The sequence below is a fragment of the Thermobia domestica genome, chromosome 17, assembly GCF_964235325.1.
Source record: "Thermobia domestica chromosome 17, izTheDome1.hap1.1, whole genome shotgun sequence".
Lineage (NCBI taxonomy): Eukaryota > Metazoa > Arthropoda > Insecta > Zygentoma > Lepismatidae > Thermobia > Thermobia domestica.
The window spans coordinates 70,480,109-70,499,294 of record NC_137470.1 but is presented as its reverse complement, the minus strand read 5'-3'; the positions used below and the strand labels follow the sequence as shown (position 1 = coordinate 70,499,294).

The window sequence follows — 19,186 nt, the reverse complement described above, 5'->3', positions numbered from 1 at the left end:
AAATCCTCTCATTAGTTTTCCGCTCGACCCAGCTAATTTTCTCCATTCTTCTCCAGACCAACATGTCGCAAGCTTTCAGTCGTTTATCATCGTTTTTGCGTAAAGTCCATGTTTCTGCCCCATACAGTACAGTACTCTGCACGAAGCATTGTATGAGTCTTTTCCTAACTGTATTCAAGGTCCCACAAAATAGTATTTTCTTCCTTGTAAAGGCTTCTTCTTTCACCATTCCTGTTCTTGCTTTTATTTCACGATGGCACTTCATATCGTCACTAATAGTACTACTCAGGTATCGAAAACTGGTCACCTGTTCTATTTTCTCCCCTCCTACTTCTGTATTTGTCACTGCTTTGCTTTGTTCTAATCACCATGGCTTTTATCTTTCCAACATTTATTTTCATACCATATTCTTCACAGCCCTTCCTCAAGTTTTCTAACATCTTATTGATTTTCTCTTCATATTACGTACATGTAATACAGTATTAATTTGATGAAATTGATTGTCTTATTGTAATATAACTGCTGGAGTAGCAAAGTGAGAAATGTGGGGAGGTCATAAACGCATGTTACTTCAGCACAAGATAAAAGCAAATACTCTTGGGGCCTATTGTGCAGTGATTGACAAAAGAAAACAACATATGCTGACGCGGTCAAATCATCCTCAAACGGCTTCAAAGGAAGCGGAACACCATTGTAGTAACTCACGTGTTTATTTGTTATATGAGAGGAATAATCCTACAAGTCCTTGTTGAGGGTGGTCTTCCGGTTGACGTGCTGATAAAGGAAGCAGTGTTGCAATTTTTTTTTTTTTTGTTTTTTACCCTTTTGTACAGAAAGCGACCCACAAACTTAGTTAACACGTTGTTTGATATTTATAGCTCCATATTTTGATATGTAATACCTTGGATTACTTTAAAGTGACTATTTTTGTGTTTTTTTGTTAGTGATGCTATTATTATTATTATTATTATTATTGACACATACTAGCAACATGTATGTATTTTAAGTGTATGGCTTGTTTTGGGAGTGTTATTTATGAATGCGATTAGAATAAATTTTCTGCTTGACTACACAGGAAGCCGGTTGGGGACGATTTGAATATGCCAAGTATAGTACGAGGCCAAGTAATTCTGGTCCAATTTGTTTTCAGTAGAATCAACACAGAATTAATTTCAGATGTATATGCCGATTAATTTGTCTATCGTTAAAATATTACATCGTTAAAACAATAGTTGTAGATAAAACATTAACAGATCTAAGGAAAATTTTAACTCGGATGGAAATATTTGGGCTTTACGCTAATCGTAGTTGTGATCATGAGTCAATGTAGTTCCTTAAGTAGCAATTCTTTGAATGTGAGTGTTTCTTCCTTTGCTCGTTATACCAGATAACTGTACGTTAGTACAATAATATTTATAGACCAGATACAACAAGCTCAGCTATCTTAATATGCTCTAAATTGTTCAGTGCCATTACTCTGACCTTTTCAGGGATAATTAGCAGCTTGACGGTTACTAGCTGCTTATGCATGCGATGTATAGCAGATATAAAATGCCTCTTCTTCATTGTGTGAGAGATTTTCGAGTAGTTGCCATGCCATAGATTACAGTTGTCACGTATATCACAGTTGTCGTGGCTTTAACCTCAGTTCATGTCGTTGCAAATTTCTATTTTATTTTATTAATATTATTTTAGAGGACCCCTTGACACAAGGAGCTCAAAATTGAAGTGTCGAATTTTTGCTAAACTCTGGTGCTATCAAGAAGGCATAGGGCTGACACATCCTGAAAAAATATAGTTTCCGAAAGAAAGTGATTATCATGGCAGACGGGGGCAAAATATCAAAGTATTTTATAACGGAGTATACGGGAGACTACATGTGACAAATGGATTTTTTTAGGTACCTTGGGTTCAGCGTATTGATCTGAAATTTGAACAGCGTGTAAAGCATAAATATCGGCAAATAATGGTTTTGACTACTGTGCCGGACAAAAACTGTAAAACGGAGCATTGTTATCCATAGAGATACGTAGTAACTGACATTAATTAAAATTAATATTTTCTTCGGGTTCTGGTCGTACATATAAAATATAACTAATTGACAGCAAAGCAAATGGAAAAATGAGAACATTTCATAATCCGTATGACGCATGAATGAAACAAAATAACACTGACTCCAAAAATGCATATAGTTTACACCAACTAAAATTAGTATTTTCTTTGAGGTCTTGTCAACCGACTAATTCAACTCAACCCAAACGTAAAAAAAGGAAAACATTGTATAATCCTTATGACACATGAATGAAACAAATTGACACTGACTGCAAAGATGTGCAACACCTCATACCAAGTCGGTGCTGTCATACCCACAAGTCTTTGGTGTCAACGAAAATATTATTGCTCTTGGGTACTTACAATACCAACCAATAATGGATTTTGACCCAACCTGGGTGTTATCAAATTCTACAAAAAGATCGTAACGTAAGGATTGCACATGTCGGAATTATATTTTAAACCTTAAAATTTTGGGAGTAACTGCATTATAAATAAGGCGAAGCTGCCATTGTTTTTCATGTGTTCAGCCGCGTAGGCCTGAGCATTCTCGGTTTGGTGGATACTTAATGTTATTTCATATAAATCATCTGCAGTTAGACGAGGAAATTCAGTGAGTGAAGTAGCATCACATGGCGTCCAAAACTGATATGTCTACCTAGTCTCCCGAATCAGTAAGCTTTTGCTGCAGATGATTTGGCAGATTAGCACGTAATAGCATAATAGCAACTTCTTGTATTTCAACGGAATATTTAGTGAAGGGCGCTGCAAACTGGTTTTTCATGGCGCAAGCAATCAGAAGATATGCACCAATGTGTGTCAACGCTGCTATCTGGACTCGATATCTGAACATTTTGTACTTCATTTTGAGGTGCCCAATTTTTGCCTCTACTTGCAATCTGCCTTTGGTGACTACACGTGAAAAGTTTGCATCTGCTGCTTCATGTTGTTTTGAATCCTTTTGAATAAAATCCTGCATGTTGGCAAATATTCCTGTTTCCTGCAATACAGGTATGGAATCCCGAAATTCTCGATCTACCAGGATGCAGTCACCAGGCTCTACGAAGTCGTGTAAATTATTAGCAGCATCTCTGAACAAAGAATTGGTAATGTTGGCATCGTTATTTGTAGCAACAAATGGGCCTATAACATCGACAATAAACCCAGACGGTGTGACAATCATCATTCGCTGTACAAGAGGACGACATTCCTGTACGCTGTATAAGTGCCTCTGAACACTGTAATTATTTGACTTTTCAGTTTATATGTAAGTTCCATCCATAACCAATACAAGTTTATTTGCTGGAATTCCATATAATTGTCTACTCCACTCCATTACTTTGGTAAGAACGAGATCGCGATCTATGATTTTAATACCTAGAACATTGGGAACAAATGTTTCTACCAAGACCTCCCGAACAGGTTGCAGTGCTCTACATACTCCACTTTCATCTTTGTATTTAAATAGTGCAGCTAGGAAACTTTTTGACAAATCATGTCGCAGTTTCATGAGGAGCATTGCCAATATGTTACCGACACTCGTGTTGGCACTTGGTCGCAAATGGGAACAGAACTGACAAAGATGCATAAGCTGTTCGTTTTTTTACACCAGTGAAAGCAAATAGGTCATTGTCCGAAACACAGGTAACATCTATAGCGTATGAACAGGATTCAGTTTGTACCCATAGCTAATCATATGCGCTTCAGCCGAAGCAGTTTCGTCACAAGCACCACTAGCCACTGGAACTTCCTTAAGCAAGTTTCTAACTTTGCACCAACACATTTGTACAGAGACAATTAACTTCCGCTACAAAACAGAAAGATTTCTCAAGCGAATCACGCAAGTAACTTACGGCCTGCAACTCCATTTGACCTTCAATGGCTCGTTTCCGTTTGCCTCGAAACCATTTTTCACATACTCCACACACTGATGGCTGAACATTCTCCGTTCTCACAACAAATGTTACTAACAATTGTACGAAACGAATCAGGGATAGAATATCTTTGTTAACTAACGGTCATATCACAGCAATGTCACTCCGAAATCGTCACTCTCAGTTAAAAAAATATATAAATAAAAATAAAAAATAAATAGACGCACAGTGCTGTAAACAAACATTATGGACATTCTGTAGCATTCCGATACAAATGAGCAATACCACAAATACAATTCGCAGTAAGTAACGTAACTAACCGATACGCTGTCTGTTGGTGGTTTTCGTTGCTCTAGGTTATTACGCTTGCACTATCCTTTCTCCCTGCTGCTGCGATGATGATGTTGCTGATCTGGTGGTATTCTCTTCAACAGTAGGTCTTTGATCCGAAGGTTCTCTTCGAAAGATAACCTCACAGGAACATTATTTTCTGCGACATATTCTTCTATACATCGCAAGTAAACATTCTCGATTTCTCACTTTTTGTCCGGCGCAGTACTCGGAAACTATAAAAGATGCACCGTGGTTTTTAACTATTATTTGCCGGTGTTTATGCTTTACACGCTTTCCAAAATGCAGCTTACTAGGCTGAAGCCAAGGTACCTAAAAAAAAATCCGTTTGTCACATATAGCCTTCCATATACTCCATTATAAAATATTTTGATATTTTGCCTCCGTCTGCCATGATAATTACTTTATTTCGGAAATTATATTTTTTCATGATGTATCAGCCTTATACCTTCCTGATAGCACCAGAGTTTTGCAAAGATTCGACACTTCAATTTTGAACTCTTTGTGTGAAGGGTTCCTTTTGGTGTTCATTTCATCAAAATTTTGCTGCTCATTATATTTTAAGCCTAAAAGCATAAACATGGTATGTAAGCTAAGGTTATTACCAGACGTCCTGTATATAGAGGATTGTCTTGTACTTTACAGTCTATTTTGCTGTCCTATATGAAGGTTGTACACTCGAATAGATATTTTCCGTCTCAAAATATGTTTGACAACATTGTACGCGCTCAGGAGTAAGAGCTTCAGAAGATACTGTAAGATAGGTGACGTATTGGCTATGGCTTTATGCATTTGCCTTCCGGCTAGACTATATACAACGAGTTGTATGTGCCTTTTGTATCCCTTCCACTGCACTCTGGTATAAATATTTTGGATACGACCTGTTCGTTGTAAACCTCAAATGCTACCACTGCATTACGTATAGCGTAATAATTGTGAAATGAATACCGGTATTTGCTAAAAATGAATAATATTTCTTGAGAAAATTGTTATGGTAAACAAAAGATACGGCTTAATGTCCCTCAATATGTTCTGTGAATTTCATAGATCTGGTTATGAATCAAAAGTTTATTGTGCTTCGTAATTTAGTAATGACAGTGGCCAACTAAGATACCGTATTTACACAAATCTAAGACGCCCTCAAATGTAAGACACACCCTTGGCGAAAATAAAAAATAAATAAATAAATAAACTAGACTGCATTTATTTTAAAGAATAAAATAAGATTAATAAACATGGGAAAACAAATAATGTTATGGGAAAATTAAAAAAAAAAAAAACATTGAACTTACTACTGGAATTTACGGTATATTAATGTGCATCTGCTGTTACGTTTTTCCTAATGTAATTACGGTACAACACTTGTTTGCGTCTGTTTTATAGCAATCCATTATCGGTGTCATATTACCATATTATACTGGTATATTATACCAGTATGTAAACACACACAAACACACAAACAAATAATTGTTCAGCAATTATTTAAACTTGTTTTTCTTCTTCTATTTTGCACTCTTACTCGCAAAAACAACACTGACATGTTACTGTTCATCATCTGTTTTTTCATCGGCATCACTATCTTTTCCAATTTTTCCACTTTTGATGACCAAATACACACAAAATACACATTCTTTACAGAATCGTGACCAACGAGATTAGCAATTTTTGGCAAAAGTCCATGTAATTTGGCCTAAATTTGCATAACTCAAATCTAAGACGCACGTTGATTTTGGAGGCAAAAATATTGGCAAAAAAGTGCGTTTTAGAATGGGGTATGTACGGTATTTCAGTATATATTAAAATCTAATACTGTAAAATAATTGCTGTGAAAATGGATTAGCGAAATGAGAAGTTAATTTCAACCAGCCTGAAGCTCGCTGAATGGTCTGGGAATTAAGCAAACCATATTCAATAATCTACAGAAGGTAAAAAATTCACTACTTGTAAATCAGTATTATTATTATTATTATTTTTATATAACTTTTCACTAAAATACACTAAGTAGTATACTTTTTAAAGAATTTAACCATCGTATACTCTATAATTTGTATTTATATTATACTATGTTAACAAGTGGATATCAAACTCACTCTCTCTCTCTCTAATATATAGGGGAGAGTAGTATACAGTGGATTAATTTTTAAAACTTTCAGCATAAATCCGTTTAATGTAAGTATTACCGGAAGTTGCTTAGTGTAGAACATGCGCACATCTTTCCATTACATTCGTAAGTAATTTATTAATTTGTAGCGCTGCTCTGTATCTTACAGTTAACGCTAGTGCTTGTAAATTGATTCACTATGTACCACTATCGTACACAGTGGATCATATATGCGTACACAGTGGATCAAAGGAACAATGTATTGAAAGTAATGAATAGAAACGTATGATAAAGTGACTCATCATCTGGAAATTTCCAAATCCTATCCTATTCCTAACTATATATAAAACTACATGAGCGGACATAAATTATTGAGCACTTCCTGTAGGGCTACAATGATTAAATTTGGCATGATTGTAGCTTTCCGGAACTACTGTACAGGAAAATTGCCAAAAGTGAATATTTTTAACTTTTAGGGGTCTAAAGAGGGGATGAAGAATTTCCCAATGCTATTTAAATGGGCTTTTCTTTGACATATAATCTCATGTTTTAAGTGTTTAGAATTGGAATAAAAACTTGAAATTCGGTATGCTTGTACGTTTTCGTTAGCACTACCTAAGTAAATCAATAAAAATAAAAAAAACTTTAGTGTGGTTTTATAGGGAACTGAAAAATCTTTCCCATGTTATTTATATGGAACACCTTTTACACCCCTAAATTATTAAGCACTTCCTGTAGGGCTACAATGATTAAATTTGGCATGATTATAGCTTTTCTGGACAAACTCACAGAAAAATTTCCAAAAGTAAATATTTTTAATTTTTAGGGGGTCTAAAGAGGGGAAGAAGAATTTCCCCATGTTATTTAAATGGGCTTTTTTTGGACGTATTATCTCATGTTTTAGTTACTTAGAATTGGAATAAAAACTTGAAATTCGGTATGCTTGTACGTTTTTGTTAGCGTTACTTAAGTGACTCATCAAAAATAAAAATTTCCAAACGTAGAGTGGTTTTATGGGGAACTGAAAAATCTTTCCCATGTTATTTATATGGGACGTCTTCTGCACCCCAAAATGTTTAGGCACTTCTGGAAGGATTAGAATGATGAAATTTGGCATGATTATAACTTTTCTGGACTAACCGACAGGAAAATTACCGAAAGTGAATATTTTTAATTTTTTAGGGGTCTAAAGGGGGGATGAAGAAATTCCCATGCTATTTAAATGGACCTTTTCTTGGAATACAAAATCTTGTCTTTTAGATAGTTGAAATAGGAAAAGAAACGATAGAATTGTGGGTTCAAAAGGTGCGAGGCCGTAGGCCGAGCAAAGACAGTGAGTGGGGGCGAAGCCCCCGGATGGGCAGATTCAGGAAATATGGAAAACAAGTTCACGAAATTCAATGTTGATGCAAAGGCCGATAGATAAGAAAGGCGAGGCCGTAGGCCGAGCAGACTCGGAGGTCTGGGAGCGGAGCCCGCAGCTAGCCAAAGGCTGGTTTACATAGAATAAAATTGTAAGCATTATCGTCAAAACCTGTATTATTACTCAAAATACAAAATAAGTGATCAAATTCTAAATAAAAATGAGAATTGAATTGTTGCCAAATTGGACTATTAGAAGCGTATTAATAGCGTATGTATTAATTTCAAGAGTTGATTCTCAAAATAAATAATACAGATGATTTTGTTATAAAACAAAGTTTTAGACAATTAAACTGATATATTCTCCAGAGAATTATTAGTTCTGGATACTTAAAATTTAGTAGTTTAAGTAATTATGCACAATAACATGAACATTTTTGTTATAAAAATGGAGAATATAAGTTTCACCTTCTGCATTGAATTCAATTAGTCTGATTATGCAAGTTATTAATTTCACTATGACGAGAAAAATTAAGGTCCTAGTTGATATTGCCATCTTTTGAAATTTCAAAGGATTAGCGGAGATCAGTTCTCTAAAACTCTACCGGAAACTTGATATTACCAGATATTATTATGCAAATATTGTGTATGGGTGAAATATCTGGATTATTTGGCTGGACAAAACTTTCATGCATCTTCTTACTTCTCTTTAGAAATAAAATCTCAAAATCTCCATCGTCCTTCCCTTTTGTGATTTGACCAACGTAATGCATACGTGAAAGAAATCTTACAAGAGTGTAATCATCAGGTTGGGGTTTTCTTTAGCTCTGTTCCAAATCATCACTAGTAGTAGTTTCTGTCTCTAAAGTAACATCGTCCGCCTCCCTTAACCTGAGAGGCATAAACATGAAACATTAAACTGAAAGACTTCATTTTCTAAGGCAGCGTTTCCCAACCGGTGTGCCGCGGCACACTGGTGTGCCGTGAATGGGCCGCTGGTGTGCCGCGAGAAATCGAAACAAAATTATTAATTTTATAGCAATCAAATTGCAAAACGTAGAGAAAAATGTATATTTGTATTTCACATTACTATGAACCTCTACTATGAATCTACAATTTTAAGTTTCATATACTGAGAAAAATCCGTTCTCCAGACAGCGATATATTGTACAAATATACGGAAACCTCTTGCTTACTACAGGAATCAGTACGAGGCATACGCTATCCTTATGCTATATATGCACTGCCTAGATGCATCCTAGATGCTATATATGCCTTAGATGTTACATCATGCCGTTGCAGACTATTTCGTAACTTGAAAATTTAAAATATCATTCAATCCTTTCAAAAAAATTACCTACATTTGTGTTTTAAAAATAAGAGATATTTGTTTGTTTGTTCGTTATTTAGTGACCTTCCTTCTTAGTAAAAAGGTTGGATACAGTTTTTAAAAAGAAAGCGTATTCCTAAAAACCTGAGTCCAATTTTTCATTGCATTTGTTTTCTATTTTTAAATTTGAATGAAAAATAAGCATAATTATTTACCACGGGGGAAAACCAGTGATCGAGCTTTCTTCTCTGTGAGGAGATCAACAATAACAGAAAAAATACCACTGTGTTTTATATTTACAAATAATAATATCTATAAGTGTGCCGCGAGAATCCAAGTAACACCCGTAGTGTGCCGCAAGTTGAAAAAGGTTGGGAAACGCTGTTCTAAGGTAACATGGTCATCTCAAGAATCTTTTAATACAATTGGCTGAAATTCATCATTCTCCGTTGAACTACCGCTTTCTTTCCCTTTCTTCAAGATGGAACGTCTTACATTTTTCCTTTCTGTTTTCGATTGCTGCTGAATTTGGACTCCCCTTAATTACTGGATTTCATTTCAGATCATTTGGTCTTTTCCGGGGTGTCTGTTAAATATACGGCTTGTGCCTTTCATTCTACGATGTTTTGTTTAAGTGACACAAAAACACTGTTACGTTCTTCTTTCTGGAAAGCATTTTCTCTCGGACCTGCACCTACATTCTCTACTTCTTGAATTAGAGGATTGTTGCCTGAGAAGGTACATTTATTTGGTCTTCTGTCTGCTTTTGCGTACATATAGCGCAAAAAAGAAAATGGTGTCTGTAAATGCATTTTAATCATAAGAAAATATTCGTTTTTCTGAAACCTGCTTTGATGTTCGTTGGAATCAGTGCTCGTGTAAATCCTATTCCCAAGCATTGAGCTACTCCGTATATTGACATGAGTACTCTTGGGTTTTGTAACAATCAGGTATCCACAGCTACATTGTAATGTGCTTTCAATGGTCCGAAATCAGACACATCCAAGGTTGTATTTTAGTACTAGAATGTGGTAACTGTTCTTCATTCATCCATCCTGATGGAGTTGCTAAACTGAGAGTAGTAGATGGTGCATTATTGATCATGTGTTGTTTAAAATATTTCCTAGGATGAACTATGGCTGGTGGCATAAATACAGTTTGTTACATTCGTATTCGTACACATGATGATCGTAAAGAAAATAGAGCGGTACGCGTAAACAAATCAAGGAAATGTATTTCTGCTTGAGCATAAATACTTCTGAAACACTTGTTTGTTGTTACAGATACAAAGAAACAATGTAGAAATCAATATAATATAAAATGCGTGCATAACTAAATTAAGATGTGCAATATTTCGCCACATTGTTATTCGTATGGTTAGATATACGCGTAAATATTGCATTAAGAAAGAATTTTATGAAATAAAAAAATAACTAATACCTTGTAGCGTTGCCTTTGGCTTTAATAACTGCCATGTAACGGCGCTGCATAGAACTGACAAGAGTAGTACACATGGCAAGGCTGATCTTGCCCGATTCTTCCGTCAATACCCGTTTTAAGTCTTCTTTTGACAAAACGTTTTTACTGTGAACCCTAGGTTTCAGATAAGCCCATAAATGTTCAGTAGGGTTAAGAGCAGCGGATTGGGGACGGGTGTGCAATGGTTTGGGTATATTCCATGCTAACCAGTCCCTATTTATACCTGCCGTATGTTTGGAATCGTGATCATGTTGGAACATATAAGTTGGTAGCATGCCCAATTTTTCTGCACTTTGCTTAACATTGTTCCGAAGAATATCAAGGTACATAACCTTGTCCATTGTACCATCAATAAACTGAATTTTACCAACCCCTTTTGAGACATGCTCCCCGAAGCATAATAGAACTACCTCCCTGTTTTACGGTGGATATGCTGTTTACAACATTATTGTCCGAATTGGGCTTTCGCCACACCCTGTGGACCCCATCAGACACAAAGAGATTAATTTTAGTCTCATCTGACCAGGGACGTACGCAGGGGGTGGGTCCTGGGGGTCCGTATCCCCCCAAAATTTCGACTTCTGTGTAAATTTAACCTAATTTTAGGGACAATTTTAGGAATTTTAATATAAAATACCCTCATATTGAGTTTGGACCCCCCGAAATAAATTCCTGCGTACGCTACTGCATCTGACCATACGATATTGTTCCAAAATTCCCGGCTCTCGTTAACATGTTCTTTTGCAAACTGAAGTCGTAACTTACGGTTCTTACGACTTATGAATGGTCTCTTTCGAGGTATTCGACCATGATAGCCGTATTTGTGTAGCACTCGACGAATCGTCTCACAAGCAACGTACAGAACAAGGCAGGATCAGGTCCGACTCAAACTTCTCCCAGAGGACACATGATATAAAAGAAGAAAATATGCCAAATTGGAGCTGCCCCCATGCAGAAACACCGGAGATATGTTCCGCAACATAACACACAACGCGACAATTTGATATAAGGTAACCGTCGCAAGATACCAGTTTATGTCCAAAACGGAAAGGATGAGCAGCACCAGGGTAACATCAGGATATTTGATATGCTATAACACTGTTTTGGCGGTCATCTTGAGAGCCGCGACCTTGGATATAGCGTAAGATATTGAAATGAGAAGTGGGGTGTGTGATGTATCAATGTAAGGTAAAATGTAAAAGGAAAACCAATGATGTATCCGCGAAAAACATATGTGTAATGGTATGGACGGGACGAAGTGTAGCAGACTCGGGCAAAACAAACGTGTACTTGAAGGACAGAATAATAGGGCAAGACCCCACGACAATGATATGCGACAAGTAACTGCAACAGTGTCTGTGCATGGAAATGATCCACCTTGACAGATTATGCCTTCCGAGGATATTGGGATTCCATTTGGGACAGTGAAAACCACAGTTGCCACCCGCGATACGAGCGCTCGTTTGGAGACTACATAAACTACAAAGGACTATCTCTTATGGAACAGTAATTCGGAAGCTTGCTCCGGAGTGTAGGAGATATCATCTTGGATTGGTAATCAAAAGCACGACCTACCTGGGATCGAAGCTCACTCCTGGAGAACGTTTTGCACGTTTCTTGTTCAATTTTCTTGCAGTTTCGTGTGAACAAAGGACATTTCGGCCCACATTTGTTTAAACAACACTATCTGTAACAAAGTGTGTACGGATAAGAAAGCCCAGCCATTTGCTAGCTTACATTTCTTTACGAATGTTTCTTTTCCTTTACACGGTTTGCTACACTATTTCGCGACAGTCCCAGACAGTCACAATATCAGGGAAAGGCAGCATTCTGCATTGATTGGATGAATTCCATGAGTTGTTGAAGTCTCCCACGAGAAGGCTAGTTTACCACACAATGAGACGACTCGAATTGTGTCTACTGGTTTCGAGAGTCTCATCTACATTCACTTCTGTTACATCGTGGTTGTTCAAAATCTCCAGCATGTGTTCTGTTGTTTGTCGTTCGTCCATTGTCAGTTCTGTCGATTGGACGTCCACTTGTTTTGGAAGTACACTTTGCATCAGTAACACCACGTTGAGAGGGTTTGTAATTGCAGCTCTACATTGGTGTTTGTAGATGAACGATACTAAGAACACATTCACTACACAAAATATTGTGCGTTTTGGCTTGCGTATACCACAGTGCTTCTCACTGGCCGGCCCTGCTGTCACGTTCACTTCGATCCATATGTGCTAGTGAAACCAGTAGACACAATTCGAGTCGTCTCATTGTGTGGTAAAGTAGCCTTCTCGTGGCAGAATGCAACAACTCATGGAACTCATCAAGTCAGTGCAGAACCTGCCTTTCCCTGATATTGTGACTGTTTGGGACCGTCGCGAAATAGTATAGCAAACCGCGCAAAGGAAAAGAAACATTCGTAAAGAAATGTAAGCTAGAACATGGCTGTGCTTTCTCATCCGTACACACTTTGTTTCAGATAGTGTTGTTTAAAGAAACGTGGGCCGAAATGTCTCTTGTTCACACGAAACAGCAAGAAAATTTAACAAGAAACGTGCAAAACGTTCTCCAGGACTGAGCCCAGGATCCCAGGAAGGTCGTGCTTTTGATCATCAATTCAAAATGATATCTACTCCGGAGCGAGCTGCCGAATTACTGTTCCATAAGAGATAGTCCTTTGTAGTTTATGTAGTCTCCAAACGAGCGCTCGTATCGCGGATTGCAACTGTGGTTTTCACTGTCCCAAACGGAATCCCAATATCCTCGAAAGGCATAATCTGTCAAGTAGGATGCATTTCCATGCACAGACACTGTTGCAGTTACTTGCTGTGTACCATTGTCATAGGGTTTTGCCCTATTATTCTGTCCTTCGAATACATGATTCTTTTGCCTGAGTCTCCCACACTTCGTCCCGTTCACACCATTACACATATGTTTTTCGCGGATACATCATTGGTTTTCCTTTTACGTTTTACCTTACATCGATATATCAGACACCTCGCTTCTCATTTCAATACCTTACGCTATATCCAAGGTCGCGGCTCTCAAGATGGCTGCCAAGACAGTGTTATAGCGTATCAAATATCTTGATGTTACCCTGGTGCTGCTCATCCTTTCCGTTTTGGACATAAACGGGTATCTTGCGACGTTTACCTTATATCAAATTGTCGCGTTGTGTGTTATGTTGCGGAGCATATCTCCGGTGTTTCTGCATGGGGGCAGCTCCAATTTGGCACATTTTCTTCTTTTTTTATTATGTGTCCTCTGGGAGAAGTTTAAGTCGGATCTGATCCTGCCTTGTTCTGTACGTTGCTTGTCAGTGCTTTCTTAACTGTAGCACATTCTATTATCTTTTGGACTTTTGGAGCACTTAGTCGGGGATTTGCTTTCACCTGTCTCCCAATCACTCTCTCGTCCGTCTCACTTAACTTCTTCTTCTTCTTCTTCTTCGAATTTCTTCGTTTATTTCTTACAGAACCAGTATACTTAAAATTGTTGACTACACATTGAACTGTTGTGTGACCTTTTCCTATTAATTATCCTATTTTTCGTAACGACCATCCCCTTAATGCTTTCTTTACGATATTCCCTTTGACTTTCTCCCTAAGCTCTTTACTGTTCCGCATTTTTGAAGTTTTATTTACTTGTGTACACCACGGTTAACACCATCAGTTAATATGTCCATTTCGATACACCACACTAGCTCTGGTCGTGTTCTACTGCTGTTTGCTTTCTATTTAGTGTATGAAATGTAAGTTCTGTACACAAATGTACGAATAACAATGTGACGTAAATTCGGGAGTTCTCACATGTTTTCTTTTCTTCCTTTCTATGGTGTCCTTGTTGTGACCCCTTTCTGCACTGGGTATGTCTATCATGGTCCTACCTCACCCCTCCAGCAATGTGCTGTCAATTTTACCACCAGTATGTTTCATGGTGGTTTTCTTTTAAATTAAGGTGTGTATGAATAAGAATGTGACATACTGGATATCTCATGGCCGCAGTCACACACTTCGTAACGAAGACCCCTTTTTCGCCACTTGTGCATACATTTAATTACTGGCTTCTTCCTCTGCTATTACTTTCTTGGGTGTCTCATCTAAATTGAAAATACGTGAAAGACTACAGAATTCTTGATATTTTGTAGGTATGTTATGCAAATTACAAAGAATGCCTCAATATTGTGTTTGTTGAATGACGTCAATCTTCTACAAGCGTCGTAACAAGACTATAAGCGTCGGGATTTCGAATTTCAAAGTCTTTATTATGATCCACTCTAGACCTGTAATTTTTGCTTTTCCCGTGAAGCAGGTATTGATATGTTGTTGCTCTTCGCAATTTCATACCCCAAACGCCTCACAGTCACGGTAGACAAACTGTAACACATTTCATTATTATTATTATTATTATTATTATTATTATTATTATTATTATTATTATTATTATTATTATTATTATTATTATTAATAATAATAATAATAATAATAAATTTCGCAAGTAAGTGCTCCAGCTATAACATGAATATTTGTCGTACAGAATAATTTGGCTCCATTGTAACATTGTTATCTGGTGCTTTCTTTTGACACGTATCTGTTCAATGTTCTTCAATTTACTAACACTGCTAATAGAATATCTCTGCTCCGTCACTAATTGTACTGCATCTTTCATCGAAATATCCTTTACGTTGCCTATTTTATGTGTCTGTCCTCGTGGTCAAACTATTACTCTGTAACATCTAACATGAAAGCCAAAGCTCTGTGACATGCCAATATTATGACGTGTTTTTATGCCAAATATATTGAACCACTGTAAACACGTTGAGGTACAGAGTGGATCAATCTACTGTGTACCCCACTGATGTGATCCACTGTGTATTTGTTGGTGTTAACGCAAACAGTTTCCCACAACGTTGAATTATTAACGAAGAAAAACAAAATAAAGTTTGTTATATTACAAATACATTCTTACCTACAGTACTTCACCAGTCCGTGATATTGTGAATTACAACATAATTCACAACGTCACAGCATTCACTTCTGTTACTTTATTTTTTACTTTAGCATAAGAAAAATAGATTTCTCACTTCACCACACGAGAGAACCAGCCATTGTTGTTGGCATTTCACGTGCAAGTGTGTAATGTGAAAACAGAACAACTGACATGCGCTAGGTGAATTTGTGCAGTAAATAAACGAATAAGGCCTTCTGATCCACTGTGTACTACCTTCGCCTATATATATATATCGCTATATTAACACTGATAAATATATTAGTTATTTTTCAATTGATTTTAAGGTGTTGCATCCCAGCACTTGAGTGAAATGTCACATGCTTTCAAATCCAAGGCTCAACATTTTGTAAATGAGATAATGACACTTAGGAATGGCCAAGTCCAAGAGAAGTCAGAAGTCAAAGATATGGATGCAAAAGCTGTTGTGAAAACAGAGAAGGAGGAACAAGAGGACGAGCCCCATGCCTACCGCGAAGAATCAAGGGTGTCAGAATATGGTAAGAATATAGATATTTATGTTCTGTTAATATATTTTTCTGTATGTGATTATAGTTCTTTTCACCTGATTTCAATAATCTATATCAGTATGCAGTTTTATTTTGATCATTAATTCCTCGATAGGATATATGTCCTTTCTTTCTCTGTAGCCATATGACTACATCTGTCATATTGAACTATTAATTATGCTTAGAAGAAATCCGTGTCTGAGCATTATCATATATATATATATTTCTAGGTATTACTATTTTCCAGTTACAAATTGCTGTTCAATGACATGTAAGGGTTATTTCCATCTGTGAAATAGAAGCAGGTTTTAGTAGTAGTGGATTTTATCATTACAGAGATTCAAGATGTTAGTCGTTATTTATTAAGCTGGAACACAATGATTGATTACTCTGGAGGTCAGAATTAGATGCTAGTTCAACCCTGTTTGATTTGTGATTGACAATCGTATTAGATATGTTTTTTTTCTGTCTGTGTTCATTCTTCAGCCTATTGTACCTTTCCATCTATGATTTGCTATTATCATTTCACCCTTTGGTCAATCAGTACATATCTTAAGATATGAAACTAAAAATTCCATTTGTTTCATTTAACCATTATGCTAAATCCATCATGATAACTGTTGAAGAGTGTTGGCTCTCGAAGTTCTTTTATCAAGAAATTTTAGGGTCAGAATTTTTAAAAAATAAAATGAAAAAGAAAACTGTAAATATTAGTAGAATCATATTTTTTTTCTAATTTCCAGTCAATATGTGATTAATAAAGCAGTGGAATAATGAAAATTGTTCTTTATATATATGGCTGTAGTAAATAAAGAGGCAAATTAATAAATTCGATTGCATGCAAATTCCATATCTACATAAGGATGAACCTAGTATAGAAAATATAAGAGTGCTGTCACATAGCTATAGAGAAGTGATGTTAGAAACCCGTTTTTACGATGCCAAATGAATTTTCGTCAAACCAAAGATGGAATTTTGAGTGTTCTGCACCAACCAAACTATCATTTCTCAATTAGATTTCCGTATTTGAATTACTATGTAGTTATTTTGTAATTTGCCTCATTCAAACAGACAATAAAACAAAAAGATAATTTATTATTGTTTAATACATCAATACTCTGGTGGAAAGTCCTTTTGAAGTAATGAGGAAGGAAGCCGATTAATATATGGTATGGGATCTGATTGTGTTTGTAAGAAAGTGGTTGACGGAAATTTCTCTCAACAAATAATAACTTTCTACACCTCAATTTCAAATAATTATGTCTATGAACCTATTGACAATAATCTGTGTGTTTCCATATGTTCATCTCTACTCCAAATAATCGATACTATCACCTATCACACTATTTACTGTTTCTTCTCAACCTTCCTATATGCAGGACAGATTGTTGATTACTTGGTTCGCCGGAAACATATCATGATGTTGCAAATATTCAGTGTAACGAAATAAATGAAAGAAAAAATACATTTGTTTGATGAAGTTACATTTATATGATGCTTGCATGAACATTTGCATTTCCTAACTTTACCTTGAGCTTTCCAATTTTCGTTTGTTAGTTTATATGTCTCCCTGAAAATGAGATCGGGCCTTATATATATTTAAAAAAAATGGATTAGGGTTTATTTTGAGGGGATTTACAGGCAGTAGAACTTAGTAGTTGTTCTGCCTGTGCTTTGTCCATTCGCTGTCAAGCGATAAGACAATTTTGAGACTAAGGCTTATTCTTGGAGTAGATCTTATATCATGGGTAATTTGAGAACATCTGCTAGGGCTTATTTTTAGTGAAACACAGTATATGTGTATTTATATTTGTACAAGTGTTCATATTCAATGAATCTAAACTTTTAATTTAGGTACCAAGCACATAGATCCTGATACTGGTCTTATCTATTTTAAATATGACTTTGGTTATGAGTTTGGAATTGTACTGCCAGGAGAGGGCAAGAAAGGCGAAAAAAGGAAGCAAGTAAAAATTGAAACTCGGAAGGACGATGACATTGAAGTACCTGTCATTATTGAAAGAACTAAGCCAAGACTTGAAGAACCACAAGCAGTTTCAAGCCATGAAATCGAAAAGAAGCCGAAAATTGTGCACAAGAGTGAAGGCTCGAAACTCACAGGAAAAGTTCCTGAAACGACTTCAGTTTTAAAACCTGTGGGAAAACAGAAAATGATTCCACAATTTAAACCTAAAAAGTTCAGCCACTTTAAGTCTGTGAAATGGGAACCAACATCAGAAAGTGAATTGTCAGAGTCAGAAGCAGATAGCAGTCGAAGAATTTTGCCAAGCTCGGCACATCAACAAGAGCCACAGATAATAATTCCATCTACGCGATGGGAGCCAACACCAAGCCCATTATCATTATCTCCAAGTATTCCTAGTTTGTCACCACGACTCAGCAGTATTGGCCCTCATAGCATTACACCCGGCTTAGATTCTACAGGTACTTTTCGCAGTGACTGCATTGTTGAAAGCCTTGTATGTCCAGTTGCACCTCTACAGTCATTAAACCTAGTGTTGAAGTTAATAAGTAAATCATTTTCTAATTAACACTCATGTAAAATTCTAATGCGAATGACAACTACTTTTACATACACTTAAAAAATAAGAAAAAAGTCTTGTGTGTAATTGTATTTACTAGTTTATTGTGTGCATGGTATGTAGGCTTGTACTTTTAATATTAAATATTGTGTGTGTGTTTCTTTTTTTCCTTTCTATTTTGCGTGTAGTGTTAGAATCCTATTATATTTCTTCTCACTTTCTTGTAAATATTTAATCGTTATCTGTTGACAATTTATTTATATTGTTTGTTTTCATTTCAATATTCGAAATACTAGGAATGTGCTGGTCTTAAGTTAGGTATACTTCAGAAGGCTGTAAATCGAAATGATTGGTAGACCCCATAACAGTATGTTTATAGTGAAATTATATGTGGTGTATACCTACTCACCCTTCTGCCGGTCGATCTAACGAGAGTATTCGATGATTTTCCTGTATTTTGCTCAGTAATATCTTTTAAAAGTTACAACAGAATGTCTTCTCCTTGAGGGACTCATCTAAGAAACACAATTATCTTTTTTTTTTTTTAAAGTTACTTGAGGGCTAGAAAGGACCTCCCT

General features: G+C 36.3%; 1 protein-coding gene across 5 annotated transcripts in view; it reads left to right on the top strand.

Moving 5' to 3' along the window:
* Window positions 1–19,186, top strand: part of zormin (spectrin and immunoglobulin domain-containing protein zormin) — a 799,654-nt gene that overhangs the window by 758,814 nt on the left and 21,654 nt on the right. For 4 of the 5 annotated variants that reach the window (XM_081744924.1, XM_081744928.1, XM_081744926.1 and 1 more), the window contains 2 exons: window positions 15,844–16,056; window positions 17,920–18,510. In XM_081744924.1, the coding sequence (XP_081601050.1) occupies window positions 15,844–16,056; window positions 17,920–18,510 (804 nt within the window). The remainder of the gene's footprint in view (window positions 1–15,843; window positions 16,057–17,919; window positions 18,511–19,186) is intronic. The other variant, XM_081744925.1, reaches the window with a different exon arrangement.